The 17344-nt window shown below is 48.2% G+C and overlaps 1 protein-coding gene across 1 annotated transcript in view; it reads right to left on the bottom strand.

Moving 5' to 3' along the window:
* Positions 1–17344, bottom strand: part of LOC133374625 (V-type proton ATPase catalytic subunit A-like) — a 28486-nt gene that overhangs the window by 5635 nt on the left and 5507 nt on the right. Inside the window, exons 5-10 of the mRNA XM_061605732.1 lie at positions 15531–15668; positions 13485–13636; positions 9112–9274; positions 5559–5667; positions 5006–5128; positions 924–1038 (exon numbers count right to left, since the gene is read on the bottom strand). Coding sequence (XP_061461716.1) covers positions 924–1038; positions 5006–5128; positions 5559–5667; positions 9112–9274; positions 13485–13636; positions 15531–15668 — 800 coding nt within the window. The remainder of the gene's footprint in view (positions 1–923; positions 1039–5005; positions 5129–5558; positions 5668–9111; positions 9275–13484; positions 13637–15530; positions 15669–17344) is intronic.

Genomic DNA, 17344 nt, shown 5'->3' with positions numbered 1-17344 from the left:
TGATCTGTTTTAAGTAAGGATGCCAGGGACTGAATGAGGAACCGCAGCATCCAAGGCAAGTGGCCTGCACCAGCGCCATGGGCGCCTCTCAAAAGAACCTTTCGAAACAATTATTTCCTGTGATTCCACTTTCAAGTATTTACAAGGAACACACACTCACTTGCCCTTGCCAAGAGCCACGTGTATCTTGCACTTTGCTGTTCATATCCAAGCCCAAAATGTAAACGGCAAGTCTGCTCCGCCTTCCCACCCCCACATTCATCTACCAGCCTTTGCAACTTGGTGCGTTCAAGAAGGGTTGGACTTTTAACTCCTATCAGCCACAGCCAGCCACAGGCAGACGAGAGTTATAGTCCAAAACTTCTGGAGGGCACCAAGTTGCAAAAGGCTGGCAAATGAATTTGGGGTCAGAAGGGGAGCCAATGATCACTGGGGCTGATGGGAGCTGTAATCCAAAATATTGGATTTGCATCAGGTTGCCAAAGACTTAGCTAAACTCACAAAAGAAACTGCAGATTGTTATTATTAATATACCCCTATCAAAACGCCTGGGGCTTTACAAAGTAACAAATACCAGTCCCTGCCCTGAGGAGTTTACAGTCTAAAATTCAAAACAAGGAAGGAATATGGCTTATCTTTCTTTCATGTGTTGAATTTCAGACAATTGGTATTATCTGTTCAAAAAAACAACCTCAAGTTCTGCTACTCAATAGAAACTTGTCTGTCACCAGCATTAAGCATCTTTATAGAGGTGGTGAAATATGTAAATGTAACCAGTTAATTGCTTGGAGGTGAGACAGTTTATCTGCTGAAAGATCTCTAAAGGGTTCTGAAGTGGGCCTGTTGGCTTCTCTTCTTTCCAGTCACACCCTTGCAGCTAGACGTCGAGGAGGCAGAGAAAGGAGACATAAGGTAAGACTTACGCGCCAACGATGCTGACGCTCCCCTCCCGCTCCGGACTTCCCAGGCACTTCACACGCCCAGCCCGTTCATAGAAGGAAGCCAAGCGGGCACCCAAGTAGGCCGGATACCCGCTGTCTGGGATTTATGAAAAGAAGCATGTGAGAAAAGCCAAGCAGGCTCAGTCCAGCACCCTGTTCTCACAGAGGCCAAAGAGATGCCTATGGCAGTGGGTGTCCCAAACCTTTCTCCCCATGGACCACTTGAAACCTGCTGAGGGCCTTTGTGGACCACTTAAGGATGCTCCCTTCTGTTGGAGCAATTGCAATGAGCTGTGCTAAATGCTGTGCGGTTTTTACTTGAATCGAGGTTGAATGTCTCCGTTCTAGACTCCCATTAACTTTGCTGCTAATCCTCCCACTCCTCTCCACCACCACCCTGGCTGTCCAACCTTCTCACCTTCCAGAAGGATGGAGGCAGCCACTGTTGCTGCACTTCTTCACAGACATGCTGTGGATCACATTGCACAGTGTGGGCACCCCTGGCCTATGGGAAGCCTGAGTGCAAGCAGGGCTGGAGTATAACAGAACTCTCTTCTGCCCTTGTTCCCCAGCCCCTGGTATTCAGAGGCACACTGTTCGGATATGTGGTTCAACTCCAACTTGTGGGTTGAGGCTGCAGGGGGTTAAAAAGGGTAGCTAGAGAGGAGACCTCCTGGTTGCTAGGCTATACCTGTCCTTTGATCTCCTGCTGTCTCTTCCTTCCTGCTAGACTGATATGCAAAGGATGTTGAACACATCTCCTTCCTTCTTTCTCTCGAGAGGGAGAGCATACATATTTTTCTTTGTCTCTCCCTCTCCTCCAAGCTGAGGGCAAACACTAGGCTTAGTGTTTGCATCTCCAACTAGCTAGATGTAGAACTCTCTTTCCTACCAAGTATGTACTTCCAGAATAAAGTAGTTATTTCTTATTTTAAAGCTTAAAGTCTTTGTCTGACTAATTTGCAGGGAAGGTGTAATCTTTAGCAAAGATTCAAACACATTCACTCAGTCTCTCCATTCCCAATTTCGCCACTCTGCGACACATACCACTTCCGACGCTGCAGGCAGTACGCAGCCATTGTGGCTAGTAGCCATTGATATCCTCCATGAGTTTGCCTAACTCCCGTATACAGCTGTCCAAACTGGTGCCCGTCAGTATATCCTGGGGCAGCAAATTCCACACTCTATGCACTGCCTGAAGAAGTACCTCCTTCCAGAGTAGGGTTGCCAGGTTCCTGGCCTGAGACTGATCCTGTATCTTTAGGAGAAGAGAAAGCCAGCCAAGTGCAGGGGTTCTTGCAACACCGTAATGGGAAAAACCACAAGGGGGAATTCTCCCTTCCCCCTTTTAAAGATACAGAAGACCTCCTGGAGGCTGGGCCTGGCAACCAAGAGGTCTTCTGTATCTTTAAAAGTTGTGCAGGGGGAAAGGAGAATTCCACCTTGTAGTTTTTCTCATTACGGTGTTGCAAGAACCCCTGCACTTGGCTGGCTTTCTCTTCTCCTAAAGATACAGGATCAGTCTCAGGGTTTGAACCTGGCAACCCTATTCCAGAGTCTTCCAATATTCAGCTGCATTGGATGGCCCCGGGTTCTAGGACAGTTGTGGACAGAGTGATGAGCCTGTGCTGCCGCCCTGACTGAGTCGCTTCTTCATACCGGGATGGAGAGGGTGAGGGGCAAGGCAGCGGTGAGGCCAGCGGGGTGCAAATGCACCGTGTTGACCCGGCCACTGCCTTCCCCTCCCCTCTCTGTGCCAGTATGAAGAAGCGACTCAGCCAGCAGGTGGTGTGGTTAGCAGCACAGCCGTACCACCCCACTTAATATGTGAGAGTGAGAAAAGCTTTTCTGTGTTCACTTTCTACACACCCGGCACAATCTCATACACCTCTGTCATGTCCCCTCTTAGGGCCTCTCCAGACAGACATCCTTTTTATTGTGCAATCATTATAATTTGTGCTCATGATGCTGTCGGGGTGGTCACACGTGATCCCACTTTAAATACTGTTGGTGCCAGCAAAAGTTTTGGGGTGGTCACTCTGCTTCATTTCCAGTGAGTGAAGAATATCCTGCGACTTCCTGCTGAAATCTGATGATTGATTTATTTATTTTATTATGTGATTTATACCCCGCCCTTCCTCCCAGCAGGAGCCCAGGGCGGCAAACAGAAACACTAAAAACACTTTAAAACATCATAAAAAGACCTGAAAATACATTAAAACAAAACAACGTTAAAAACATTAAAAAAAAACTTTAAAAACATCTTTTTTAAAAAAAAAAGGGTTAAAGACATATTAAAAGCAGTTCTGACACTGACGCAGACTGGGATACGTCTCAAGTTAAAAGGCTTGTTGGAAGAGGAAAGTCTTTAAAAGGCACCGACAAGATAGCAGAGATGGTGCCTGCCTAATATTTAAGGGGAGGGAATTCCACAGGGCGGGTGCCGCCACATGAAAGGCACAAATCTGTTGAGCCATAACTCCTCCAGGTAGCAATGTGGTAAGCATCACAGAACAAACTAAAGCAGAATAAATCCACTACTAATGCACTATTGTTGTATTAAGAATATGTTGCAAAATACACCAGCAATAAAACTCCGGTCTGGACTCTGGAAGGATCCTGGCTCACCTTTTCACAGAGTAAAAAAGTTCAAAGTTACAACCTCCCTCCAAGGGGAATTGCTCCAGCCCCTCCGGGATCACATCGGTTGCCCTTCTCAAGGGAAGTACCAGCAGAACTAGCCAAAGGAGCTTTCCCTGGCCTCTGGACAGGAGCCCATTTCCTAGTTGCCTCCTCTAGGGTGCTGGCTTTGTGAACCTTCACTGCATGAGAAAAACACAACACCTCCTAGAATAGAAGCTGGGCCTTGACTTTTGTGGGCCTGAGACTGTGGAACAGCCTCCTCGATGTGGTCTCGTTCTTCAGCTGAAGCACTTGCCTCAGTTTCATGTGGAGTATTCACATAGGCTCCAGCTGCCCCCATTTACCATTTACCAGGGATTACCCCCCCTGTTTTCAATTCTGTTGAATCCCCACTTCTTGCCTTTGGGGGAAATGTCAGGACTGCTTTTTGAAAAAAGCAGGGCAGGTCCACAGCATACATTTAAAGCACACCCAGAGCACATTTAAAGCACGTGACTTCCCCCAAAGAATAATGGAAACTGTAGTTTGTTAAGCGTGCTCGGAATCTATAGCTCTGTGTGGGGGGGAAACCACAGTTCCCAGGATTCTTTGGGAGAAGAAATGTGCTTTAAATGTATAGTTGTTCTGGTTTCAGCTTCTCTCTTGAGGTCTTGGAAGCCAAATCTCTGAATGGGGGTGGATGTACCTGGAGTTTTGTGCAAAAATGTGCATCAACGCATGTGAACAGATGCAAAATACCAAGGCACTGCTCCCCTCCCCCCTCCCCCACTCCTCCCAAATCTGGCTCACCACACTAGACGCACAGTAAATGCTGCCAACCGTATTCAAGCTGAAGCTATAAACCAGATCCGTTGATCTGGTTTCTTACATTTCGTAAACAAACAAGCTGAGTACACGACACACCATGCATTTAAACTGCATTTAAAGCACATGGCTTCCCCCAAAGAATCTTGGGAACGGCAGTTTACTAAGGGTGCTGGGAACGGTAGCTCTGGTAATGGCAAACTACAGTTCCCTGGATTCTTTGGGGGAAGCCATGTGCTTTAAGTGCATGGTGTATATGCAGTCTCTGTTTCACATACAGGAGGCAGAGAACAACATTCAATAATTTCTATTGGTGTGAGGTGTGTCCGTGCACAGTGATTTTTGGTGTGAGTACTGAGGGGTGAGTTAGGAGCATATAAAAATCACTTGCCCTTTGTTATCTGTGAAATATGGGGAGGTATGTGTCCACTGCCACTATCAGTAACCAAGGCATGGTTTGTTTAAGCCAGGGGTACAGAACCTCTGGCCCCATGGGTCAGAGGCCACCCAGCCATAAGGCAAAGCGTTTGGAGGCAGGATCCCTTGTCCCATGCTCAGCCTATATAAATCCCCCAGACTTGGAGCTGAAGGAAGTCTTGAAAAGCAAAGAGGGTTACCTGCAGGCATTTCGGCCAAACGTCCAGAGATCTCACGGAGTGCTTCGGCCCAGCGGGAGGTGGAGTCAGCCATCATGCTGACGTGATAGCCCATGTCACGAAAATACTCTGAGAGGGTGATCCCTGCATGGGGTTAGACAGAGGAAAGAAAAGACGCAAGAGGCACTGAGGCAAGATTTCTCTGAAGAAGGGCAAACACCTCAAGCAGAAGAGCCAAGCGGCCTGAAAATATTGGAGAACTGAAGATGAGAAATCTTCCACAATTGCAACATTAGCCCACGTAACCTGAGAGAAAACCTTTTCCCTACCCCAAATGCAGGGAACAGGATGAGATCATACGATGAACTCTGCTGAATCGTACCAAGGATTCATTCCGTCCCAGGTGGCCAAGCAGCTGGAGTGCACAATGGGGGAGGCTGATGTTGGAGAGATATAAGCTCATCTCCCCCCCCCCCCCGGCTGTATGGAACTAACAGTGGGATTCTTTGGATGCCAGGGAGCATTTTTATGTTTTATTTTTGCCTAGAAGTGGACAAGAGAAGGGCAGCCTCACCCGTGTAAATGGAGGCCTCTCTCGCTGCCACAGGCATGTTCGATGTGTTGGCGACAAGGGAGGTGCGCTTCATGATGGTCTCCGTCTTGCCATCTACTTCCATAGTTAGCTAAGAGAGGTGGGAGTAAGCAAAGTCACTGGAGAACAGGGCAGCAGGTTGAGGGGAGGAAACTGGGGAGGCTCTGGGGCCCGGGCCCCAAATGCAGCCCTCCAGGCCTCTCTGTCTGACCCCCGGGGTTCCCTCCAGGCCACAACCCCTTCCTGGCCCTCCTTTGAGCCCTTTTTGAGTGTTTTTGCTTGGATGGAACATTGCCCTTGCACCTTGATCATGCCTCCTGCTTGATTGGATGGAGGGTAGACAGGGGTGTGTGAGTGCGTGTAGAAAGTAGCCTACTGCACAAAGGCAAAATTTGCATCCATTGCTCCACCCACTTTTGTCTCTGGCCCCGCACACCACTAGCATGTGGCCCCCAAAAGGTTGCCCAGAAGGGAATCTGACCCTTGGGCTGAAACCAGTCCCCCCCCCCCCGGACGTATGGCTTTGCATGCACAAGGAGTCCTCTGACGCATCTTGAGTTAAAAGAAGGCTGGGAACCCTGCAGCCCAAGCACAGGAGGCCAAAACAGAGAGAACAACATGAAGGGTGGGAGAGGAAGAAGAGCCCCCTGCAGGAGATCAGTTCGGAATCTTGTTGCGGACGGGGGGGGGGGAATGGAAGGGAGAGCCAAACGGGTTGGCAGGAAAAATACAGCGGGGGTTCATTTTTGGCTCAGACCCTACCTACAAACAGTGCCAGTCCATGCTGACTTGGGACTTGTAGCCCAAAGCAACTGGAGGGCCCCAGCTTGCGGAAGGATGCTCTGGAGCAGCCTTTCCCAACCGGTGTGCCTCCAGATGTTGTTGGACCACAATTCCCATCTTTCCTGACCATTGGCAATGCTGGCTGAGGCTGATGGGAGTTGTGGTCCAACAACATCTGGAGGCACACTGGTTGGGAAAGGCTGCTCTGGAGTGATACCCTGGGAGGTACTACCGGTCAGGACTGTGATCTCAGTCTTAATGCGTGTGACCCTGCTTGTGGGTCATGTGTAGGGATGGGTGAGAAATCTGACTCTGTTCACGTTTGAACCGGAATTCATCCAGTTCGCACTTTCCGAAACAACATGGGAACGCAGCCGACCTTCGACTTTTGCACTTATCCAAGTTCTGCAATGCAGTTCTCCCAACTAAATGATGTTTTCAAATATGCATATATTAGGATAAAGTGTGCACAAAAATGAATATATTTGTGAAAACAGTGTTACTAAAATGCAGTTAGGGGAAATTGCTTGTAAAAATGTGTACATTAGTCAAAGCTGCAATGTAAAAACATCTTTAGTAGAAGAACTTCTCCCTAAAATGCTGGAGAATTTTCATGACTTTTGTTCTTTGTTCACAAATACAGAGAACCAAATTTAAGAATGGAAAAAATGAGAAACTGAAAGAAGTGAAACCGACAGATCCTTCCAACCCTAATCATATGATGCCTTTTCCAGGCAACCCTTCTTTAGTCTTTTAAACCGGATGAAACGGAGCCAGCCAACGTACTGGGGAGAGTGTTGGACTAGGCCCGGGGAGGCCATCAGCCATGAAGTTCACTGGGTGACCTTGAACCAGTCATGGCCTCTTACTCTAGGCACTGGGAGGCTAAAAGGAGGAGGGGGAGAGCCCTATTTGCCACCCTGGAAGAAAAGTGGGACATAAATGAAATTATTATTGTTGTTGCTGAAATGGAGATTGGAAACCTTTCAAAACTATGATTAATGAAGCAGTGGACTCATGGTCATACTGGATGGTTTCAAACAACGGGAAGATTTGAAATAGCAGGTAATGCCCGATGTTACTCATATTCTCATAGCAGACTATTGAAATCAGTAATGTTAATTAACTTAGAGAGCAGTCTGCTCTGAGTATGACTTAGTTGGTAAAAGTAAAGGTCCCCCGCACTTGTAGTGCGAGTCGTTTCCGACTCTTAGGGTGACGTCTTGCGACGTTTACTAGGCAGACCGTATATATGGGGTGGGATTGCCAGTTCCATCCCCGGCCTTTCTTTTGGATATCACTCTAAATCTTTTCATGGTGAGATCTTGGGTCTTGGCCCAAATTCACAAAATGGTTATAGGAAAGATACAAACTAATTATGTATATTATCAAGATATAGATCCAGTTAGGACGTTGAAGCTCTCCTCTTTTTCCCTTAATCAAAGTAACGTGGATGCTACTGGATAGCCACCTCTCTGATTTGATGGTGACTTCATTGAGTAAAGAAGGGGCAGCCAATGTAGTGCCCTCCACATGGTTTGTTTTGGACTCCAACTCCCATCAGTTCCAGCCAGCATAGTCAATCGGCAGGGATGATGGGAATTGTTGTCCACATTACTTAGAGGATGCTACATTGGCTTTGTAACTTCAAAAGGTCATTTATTGCCCAATGCTCACTTTTATGCATCTTGCCCAAGGGTGATTCCAATTCAGAATTTTTCAAAGATGATGCGAATGACAATCAGGGCCAAGATGTAAACCTGCTGGGGTGGGTGTGGGGAGCAGGGGCTCCCACCGCTCAAGGAATTGAACTATTTATTCCAAGGGTGGAGCTGGCCCTGAAGAAGAATTGAGAATCACCCCTGAAGAAGAGTTATGATTCCTGAAACATGTTATTTATTTATTTATTTTATTTATTTATTACATTTGTATACCACCCCATACCCGAAGCTCTCTGGGCGGTTTAAAACAATTAAAAATATTAAAAACAAATATAAACACATTTGTAAAAAGCAATTTAAAAACACATGCTAAAATGCCTGGGAGAAGAAGAAAGTCTTGACCTGGTGCCGAAAAGATAACAGTGTTGGCTCCAGGCGCACGTCGTCAACAAGATCATTCCATAATTTGGGGGCCACCACTGAGAAGGCCCTCTCCCTTGTTGCCAGACTCCAAGCTTCCCTTGGAGTTGGCACCCGGAGGAGGGCCTTTGATGTTGAGTATAGTGTACGGGTGGGCTCGTGTCGGGAGAGGCGTTCCATCAGGTATTGTGGTCCCAAGCTGTGTAAGGCTTTATAGGTTAAAACCAGCACCTTGAATCGAGCTCGGAAACATACAGGCAGCCAATGCAAGTGGGCCAGAATTGGTTTTATATGTTTGAACGGTCTGGTCCCTGTTGCCAATCTGGCCACTGCATTTTGCACAAGCTGCAGTTTCCGAACCGTCTTCAAGGCAGCCCCACGTAGAGTGCATTGCAGTAATCTAACTTGGAGGTTACCAGAGCATGGATAACTGAAGCCAGGTTATCCCGGTCCAGATAGGGACGTAGCCCCATGTAGAGCGCATGTTAGGTAATTATTATTATGAATCTGGGCACCTTTGAAGTCTCCTCCCACTCTGTCCCTGCTGTTCCCTGGAACTTTGTATGTTCGCCATAAAGGAGAGTGGAATTCTGAACAGAGGACCACAACAGCTCCGCCCATAACACACACACACACACACAGAGTCCTGCCCACTTCCCTGCCGCTCTCACCTCAGGGAAGTCCCTCAGCACCTCTGACATCTCGTTGCCACGCTCGCCGCAGCCCACATAGATGATGACATCACTGTTGGAGTACTTGGAGAGCGACTGGGAAATGACTGTCTTGCCACAGCCGAAGGCGCCAGGGATGGCTGTGGTCCCTCCTTGGACGCACCTGTGGGAAGAAGGTGGGGGATGTGAATGGACAAAGATTCTGTAGCCCAGCCCACTGACCCAAGGCAGCCTGGGGCCTGGACAAAGATAAAATACACAATTGCCATGAGAATCAGCAGCCTTTGGGAGAGTTGCTGTACATCCACTGCAGAGCAGGAACATGGGAAATTGCCTTAGGCTGAGTCAGCCTATTGGTTCATCTAGTTCAGTGCTGACTGGTGGGATGGAACAGCAGATGGAGCCAGAGCCAAGGGATTCTAGTTTTGCCGCCATCTTCCTCCCTGCTGAGTTCTACAAGGAGGCTGAGACTAAGGGGAAGGAAAGGAAGAGGCGGTGCCACCCTTTGGACTGGTTGCAAGTAAGGATACAGGGCAGGCAGCGGATGGCTGAGGGCAGAGAGAGGCTGGAGGGGCAGTGGTCCATTTGTTTCCACTGCAGCCCAGACCTTTCCTAGCCCCTTCCTAGAGGTACCAAGGATTGAACTGAGGACCTTTTGCTTGCAAAGCATGTCCTTTACCACTGAGCTTTGACCCTTCATCAAAGCTCTAGAAAGCTGGCATTGTTGCAACAAAAAACCAGGCCCGGCGCCAGCAGGTGGCCAGGTTGGGCACTGGCCGAGGGCCCCTGTGGCTAAAAGGGGCCCACACTGCTGGGTGTAGCTCCTGCTCCAGGATACGTGCTAGCATTCCTGCTAGTCATGGAGTGTGTGCCTTGCGACCCAATGCTGATGTGGATTGAATCCACCCTCCTAGGCAACACCCCCGTCACTTCCCACATCACCCAAGATGGCAGTGGGGGCCTCAACACATTCCTACCACCATTCTGGGTAATAGCACTGCCACTACCTTTGAGGGCCTACTGCAGTCTGGTGCCAGCCCTGCAAAAGATGCATAAATGTAGCCTAGGAGGACTCTGAGATGTCTCTAATATTGCATGAAAGAACTGCAGTACGTTTATGTATTTATTTAGTTATTTAAACATTTTAATACCACACTCCATCAATTTCAGATTTCATGTGCCCAACAAAAGAATCATGTTAATAGCATAATAGCAGTTACGTATTAAGGGCTGTATTCAACTAATGTGCCTTGTCCACTTGTGCAACAGGACTTATCCCGTCTCCTCCCTCCATACATGCCCCACACCCTCCACAGATCTGCTCTAGAGGGATGGGAGAACCCCTAGAATAGATTTAAGGAGTGTGGCCAGGGAGGAGAGGGAGAGCACATTCCACTGCACAAGCACAAATCCTGCTGCTGACGGAACATTGACACAGCGCTACATTGGATGCAACCCTAACTGTGACCCTGTCAAAGAAATCTTGAAGTATAAAAAGATCCTAGCCAATATTTGAGAAAAAGGTATTTCCTCTCTCACTGCCAATGGGGAGTTAAAGGTACTGCAGCCAAGGCCGGCCCCAAGCTTCTTGCTGTTCTAAGCCAACTAAAATCCTACAACACACACAAAAGGAGAGAGTGTTGGTTGAGCAGCATCACAATTAGCAATCGAGAGTTGATCATGATACTACTCCCACCCACCACCCACCCCAATTTCATCTATCACACACTCATTTTCCACCCTAGTTAGTCTGGACTAAATATGACCTCCACATTTCCTGGACCAAACAACAACGTAGGTAGCTTCCACATCAAGGCCCTTTAGTGCTCCTGAGGCATTGCTTTTCTGTTGTCAGCTAGAAATGGAATTAAAGTAGTGGTTCCACACTGTTTTATCTAGTAGTGCTCATCCCACTGGCCACAATCTTCATCCTTCCATAATTGTTACATCCAACAGAGTAAGTTTCACTTGCAAAATGTAATTAGTAGCTTCCTCCTCGCAGCTTCTGATCATATTAGTGATGAGTTGCCCCTTTATTAGTTAGTTTCTGTTCACCACATTTTGGGGGTGTGTGTGAATTACCAATTTCCTCTCCATTTTGATGGGGCACTCTTTGTTGTTCCCCACAAGACCCCTGAGGTTCAGTTTGCCTCCACCAGGGACCGAGCTTTCAGTGTGGGAGGCCCGCCCTGGGGAACTAGCCGAGATTCGGCAGGGACCAGCTCTGCCTTCCTTCAGACCTCTTGTGAAAACTATATTGTTTAAACAGACCTTTGTAATTTGATTTTTTTTAACCAATCTGTATCTATGTTTTATTAATGTTTTTAATTATTTTAATGGTTGTTTTTACTGATTTTATTTTTATATGTTCTACTCTGCCTTGATGATATATTCTTATTGAAGTGTGGATTATAAATACCTAAGTAAATAAATATTTTTCCTTTCGTTTTTAAAATTACAAAATAGCGCTTTGGATTTTCCATAAAAAGAGAGAGGACAAAGGGCAGCAATGTGTAGAAGCTATTATCATCATCATCATCATCATCTAAAATTTATTAGATGCCTATCTGGCAGGTGAAACCTGTCACTCTTATTAGATCAGTGGTTCCCAGCCTTTATGAGTACAGGACCCCCTCGTGTAAGCTCAAAACAATTTGTGACACCCCCCCCCCACTAATTGTAATTTTAGTCTCTGTTTATTGAAAAAATGCTGCATGGCAAAATCACATCTCCGAATATCCCTTTCCATAAAAACCTCCCTGCAGTCAGGGAGATGTTGCTTTATTTTCTTGATGCAAAGGTCCAGTCAAACTGGTATCCCCCTCCGCCCCGTCTGAAGATGTACAGTCCCGTCTCCCAACACCAGTGGGTGACAGTGTTGGACTAAGATCCAGGTTCAAATCCCATGAAGCCCACTGGGTGACCTTGGACCAGACACAGTCTCTCAGCCTGACTGATCTCACAGGGTTGGTGTAAGGATAAAATGGAAGGGGGGGAACCATGTGCACCACCTTGAGCAACTTGGAGGAAAGGTGGGATAGAAATGCAATAATAATTAAGTGAATAAATACATTTCAGCTGCAGTATATGCAACCTGCACAGCCTGCAGAGCTTTTTTGAAATCAGCAGCAGCATCTTGGAGAGATAAGGGGGGGGGAAATGTAGGTGGAGGGAAGGGGGGACACTGGCACACACACTTAGCCTTAGAGATGGGGGAGCGAGCAAGTCCTGAGCTTCCTCACTGGTCCTTGGCGAGATCTTGGCGGCCTCGCAAATAAGAATAATTTTTAAAAGGAGGTGGCAGCGAAGCAGGAGTCAAGAAGGAAGGGGAAAAGCAGCCTTTTGCAGCCTTGCTTCTTTTGCTTCGCGCGAAGCCCTGTCCCTCTCATTCTGAGCAAGGGCATCCGCAGCAGCACCTCCCTCAGCCTTCTTTGGCATCTGCCACATGTTTTATAGGCAGATGCCTGCCCTCCGCACGCCTGAAAAATGCTCTGGTGCTTCAGCAAAGTCCTCCCCTCTTGTTTGGAGCAAGGGGAAGGTGTCATCTGCAGCCACAGTGAGCAGCAGACAGCATCCAGGTGGTAAAGACTTTGGTGTTTTTTTAAATCATTTCTTTACTGTTTGTGGCCCCCTTTGGATTACTTCATGGCCCTCAGGTTGGGAACCACTACATTAGATTAAAAAATCCCCATGGCACCTCTAACGCATATTGGAAAAGCACATATCCAACAGGGGCCCTTGCAATTTTGGCACCCTTGCTCAGGGATGGGGAGCCTGTGGGGGCCCTTCAGATGTTGATCTCCCATCATCCCTACCTATTGGCCATGCTGGGGCTGATGGGAGTTCGGAGTCCAAGAACATCCAAAGAGCCCCCACAGATCCCCCAGTCCTGCCCTTGAAGGTTTGGCCGGCCTTGCCTGGCACCGTGTCAGAATAATAATGATAAACAAAGCAAGGTGGGAGCCCTTGTGACATTTGTCCTCCACCACTTTACAGCTGAGTAGGAAAAGTCAGGCTATTAGCAGAGGCAGGGAACCTCAGGCCCTGGGGCTAAATATGGCCCCTTAAGGCCTTTATCTGGCCCTTGGGACTCTCTCCAGGCCACACGCCCTCCCCAGTCTTGCTTCCTTGCTTCCTAGCTGGGATGTGTCCGTGAACTCCTTAAACTCTGATAATGCTTGTCTGGATGGGGGGAGAGAGGGCTGGTGCGCATGTGTGTGCAGAAACGCCTCTTGTAAAAAGGTAAACGTCGCATTAATTGGTCCTCATGCTTTGCCTCTGGCCCTGCCCATCACGGGCACGTGGCCCCTGGAAGGATGCCCAGAAGGGAATGTGGCCCTCAGGCTGACCAAGGCTCCCCACCCCTGGCTTACGGGAAAAGGGCATCCAGGACCCTCTGGCCAGTTAGCAGCGGATGATTGGCTGGGAGCTTCTCAGACACCGGACGGATCTGCCGGACAGGCCACACCTGCACCATGGTCAGTTTCTCTTTCACACCCTCAAAGTCAAGCTCCAACACCACATCCTGGAGGGAGAAAGAGAGAGGTGAGAGCGGCTGCAGTGGCCAAGCACACGAGCTGTGCGTTCCAGGAGAAGGTCTGTTCAAATCTCCATTTCAACCCAAATCCGCTGTTTTAGCCTCACCTTCTGCAGTACAGGCATTGGAATAACCCAACTTACAGAGCTGTTGTGATGACTACTGGGATAATGTAAGTGCAGTGCACCGACCTAAAAGGCTACACAAATGCTATATTATTACTGCTACTAAAAAAATGTAAACGTACTGTCTTCAAGTCGATTCCAACTTATGGCGACCCTATGAAGAGGGTTTTCATGAGGCTGAGAGGCAGTGACTGGCCCAAGGTCACCCAGTGAGCTTCATGGCTATGTGGGGATTCGAACCCTGGTCTCCCAGGTTGTAGTCCAACACCTGAACCTAAACCTACTACTACTATTAAAAAGGCAGGATAGAGGACAACAGGTTGGAAAAATGTCAAGGTCTCCATAGTTTGGCTAAAAGGTAACATTGTTGACCAATTCTTGAACTCCTAGCCCGTTAAACACAGGAGCTTTACCCAGTTAGTCAGTTAGATCTGCATAACTTGGCACAAAAGCAATACCACTGTTTTGAAGGGGGTGAGGCAGACTTCCTTTCAGTGGTGCAGTTAGGTAACTTTAGACTCTGCACTTCATTGTCTTGCGAGGACTCCCCTTTCCTGATGGGCATGGGTATTACTTCCAAAGGTGTTCAGGGGCCCTCCTGCTCAGGCTGCTGAGTGGGGCCCTGGACCTCTGCCCCAAAGTCTGTCCCTGATGGCACCGCAAGCTACTTTTGTGGTTAGAGGTTGAAGCAGCGTCATAGAAGAAGCATTTCCCATTCTGTCACACAATCCCTACGCAGCCACGAAGCTCACTGGGTGACCTTGGGCCAGTCACTGTGCCTCTCAGCCTCAGAGGAAGGCAACGGTAAGCCCCCTCTGAATGCCGCTTAGCATGAAAACCCAATTCACAGGGTCGCCATAAGTCAGGAATTGGGATCGACTGGAAGGCAGTCCATTTCCATTTTCATGGACAAAATGGGTTGCCTGATGAGCAAGAGCGGGGTTTGTGGATAGCCATCTATTTGGGCAATCGAAAAGCTGACATTTTTTATTTTTATTTTTTTCAGAATTTATAAGCCTCTCTAACATTCAAAAAAATACCTGAGCAGTGTACCAAAAAAAAAAAAAACACACCAATACAAATCATAGCACAATGTTAAAAACATTAAAACCAACAAGAATTTAAACAGCAGGAATAATTCAGGAAGTCTCGAGGGGAAAAAAGTCTTCACCAAACGTAGAAAACAGAACAATGTTGGGGTTTGCTTCACTTGGAAGAGAAATTCCAGAGAACGGGTGCCACAATGCTAAAAGCACGTCCTTTTAGTCAAGTTACGTAGCCAATTAACTGGCGACGTATTACATTCCTCCCTAAAAGGTATCCAAGGGCATTTCCCCTGAATGGGGTGGGGGGGAATATCCCTTTCGTGTCCACCTGAGTGTCCTCACTACTATAGTAGGGCCCTGCTGTTCTGCGGCCCGCTTTTCGGCGTTCCACTAATACGGTGGCTTTCAATTAGAGTAAGGCCCCACTCATAGGGCGCTTGTTCTGCTTTTACGGTGTTTTTCGGGCATCGGGCACCATTTTATTGACGGAGTTCTGCTTTTCGGCGGGTTTCACTTTTAGGCGGAGGTCTGGAACGTAAACGGCCGTATGAGTGGGGCCCTACTGTATAACTCTTGAGTCATGAGGCCTTTTAGGGAGATTGTTTTTGCTAGTGAAATAGCAACCTAGCTCTCCCTGCTCTCCTCTTCCACCCTCCTGCTAAACTTCCCCTCTGTCTGTGCAGACTGCAGTGCAGACACAACTACACCTACCGAAGTATTGTAGTTCCCGGCTGGGGCAATGTGGGTGACAGTGCCCCGGCACCTCGGTGGCACCATGATCATATGCTTGATGAGGGAGTTTTCACGCACCACTCCATAGATATCCCCACCAGTTAAATGGCTCCCGACCTAAAGACAAGGAACAGAAATAGGAAGAGGTGCACAGGAGCTTAGCAGCCCAAAAACAGTCACAAGATGGGGGCTGGGGGCGTTTTAGAAGAGTCCAAGCAGGCACAGAAGAGCCATGCAACCGTGAACTGGCTGTACAGTTCAGCATCTTGAGAATCTCAGCTTGTGTGTGTGTGTTTTAAAGCAAGCTTCTAGTACTTATGAGTGTGAAAACCGACTTTAACATATGTAGGGGATACCTGCTTGAAACCAACAGCTTTGTAGCCACAGAGAGGTCTACAGGGCACTCCCACCAAAGACATTTGGAGCCCCTTGTCTGAATTTCAGCTGCTGCCACTTCTTTTTAAGTGAGTTTTTAGCTCTTTATTTGTCAAGATATAAGAGAGAACGCACAGGCAGCATTCACTACCCAGTGGCTCAATAAGGAGTGAACATTCCAGCATTCTGGACAAGAGTGCAAAAGGGTAACTGATAAGCACCAGCCCTTTATTTTTCAATGTCATAAAATTTACATTTCCTTTTATGAATGTTTAGTACAGTACAATAAATAAATGTTAGGCTAGGGTTAGGAAGATCATTACAGTTCTGCATTGATTCACACTCACCTAATCACGCACCCTCAGGCCCTTTCGCCTGGAGATTCTTGGCCATGAGCTTGTAAAAAATAATAATGGCAAAAGCACCCGGGTTCAACCCCCAATGGCAGCATCTTTAGGCAGGGCTGGGAGAGATCCCTGCCTGAAACCCTAGACAGCCGCTGCCTGTCAGTGCAGACACTACTGAGCTGGATAGAGGATGAGCTGTGATTCGGTACAAGGCAGCTTCCCTAGGTTCCTGTCGTAAGCTGGGGGAACGCTTCCCAACAGAATGTTGGACGAAGGTTGAGGAGCTCTAGGTTCTTCCAATACCCTCTGATCCAGCTATGAAACTCACCTCAGACACATCGCCAGGGTTGGTGCCAGGTATGACTGGGCCCTTGGGCACCAGCCTGCCCTGGGTGTGTGGCTCCTGCCTGTTCTACCTACCCCTCTCCTGTGTTCTGCTACTGCATGCAGGGCTGCATCAACCAAGATGGCAGCAGAGGCTTCTGTAAGGGGCTGATGTCCCCACCGCCATCTTGGTTGATGGCATGCATGATTGATACGCAATAGGGGCACACACGCCTGTCGTCAACCAAGAAGGCAGTAGGGGCATCAGACCCTTAAAGAAGCCTCCACCACCATCTTGGTTGATGGCAGCCCTGTGTGCAGCAGCAGAACACAGCAGAGAGGCAGCTGGAGTGAGCGAACGGGCAGGTGGCCTGGATGCCCCATCCCTGCAATCAGCGGCAGGATCGTGGAAGGGGAGTGCTACTCTCCCACCCTAACAAGGGGCCCTTCAGGGACCCCTCTGGGCTGCAGGGGCCCTTTGTCAGGGCCCAACCTGGCCACTCTTTGGGGCTGGCCCTGCACATCTCCATCTGTCTACCATCCCTACCTCAAAGGATTGTTTTGAGGATAAAATGGAATGGGAGGCAGGAGGAAGATCCCTGAGCTACTAAGAGAGAAGGTGAGATAGAAAAGCAACAATTAAACATGTCAAAACCTGGTTTCAAAATTTGACTAAGTGGCAGAAGTTGTGATCCAATTCTCCCTTTGCCAATCTGGTGCCCTCCACATGTTTTGGATGACTACTCC

Source organism: Rhineura floridana, chromosome 22 (genome assembly GCF_030035675.1).
Source record: "Rhineura floridana isolate rRhiFlo1 chromosome 22, rRhiFlo1.hap2, whole genome shotgun sequence".
NCBI lineage: Eukaryota > Metazoa > Chordata > Lepidosauria > Squamata > Rhineuridae > Rhineura > Rhineura floridana.
The sequence above is the reverse complement of the archived record's forward strand: the minus strand, read 5'-3'. Positions and strand labels throughout refer to the sequence as shown.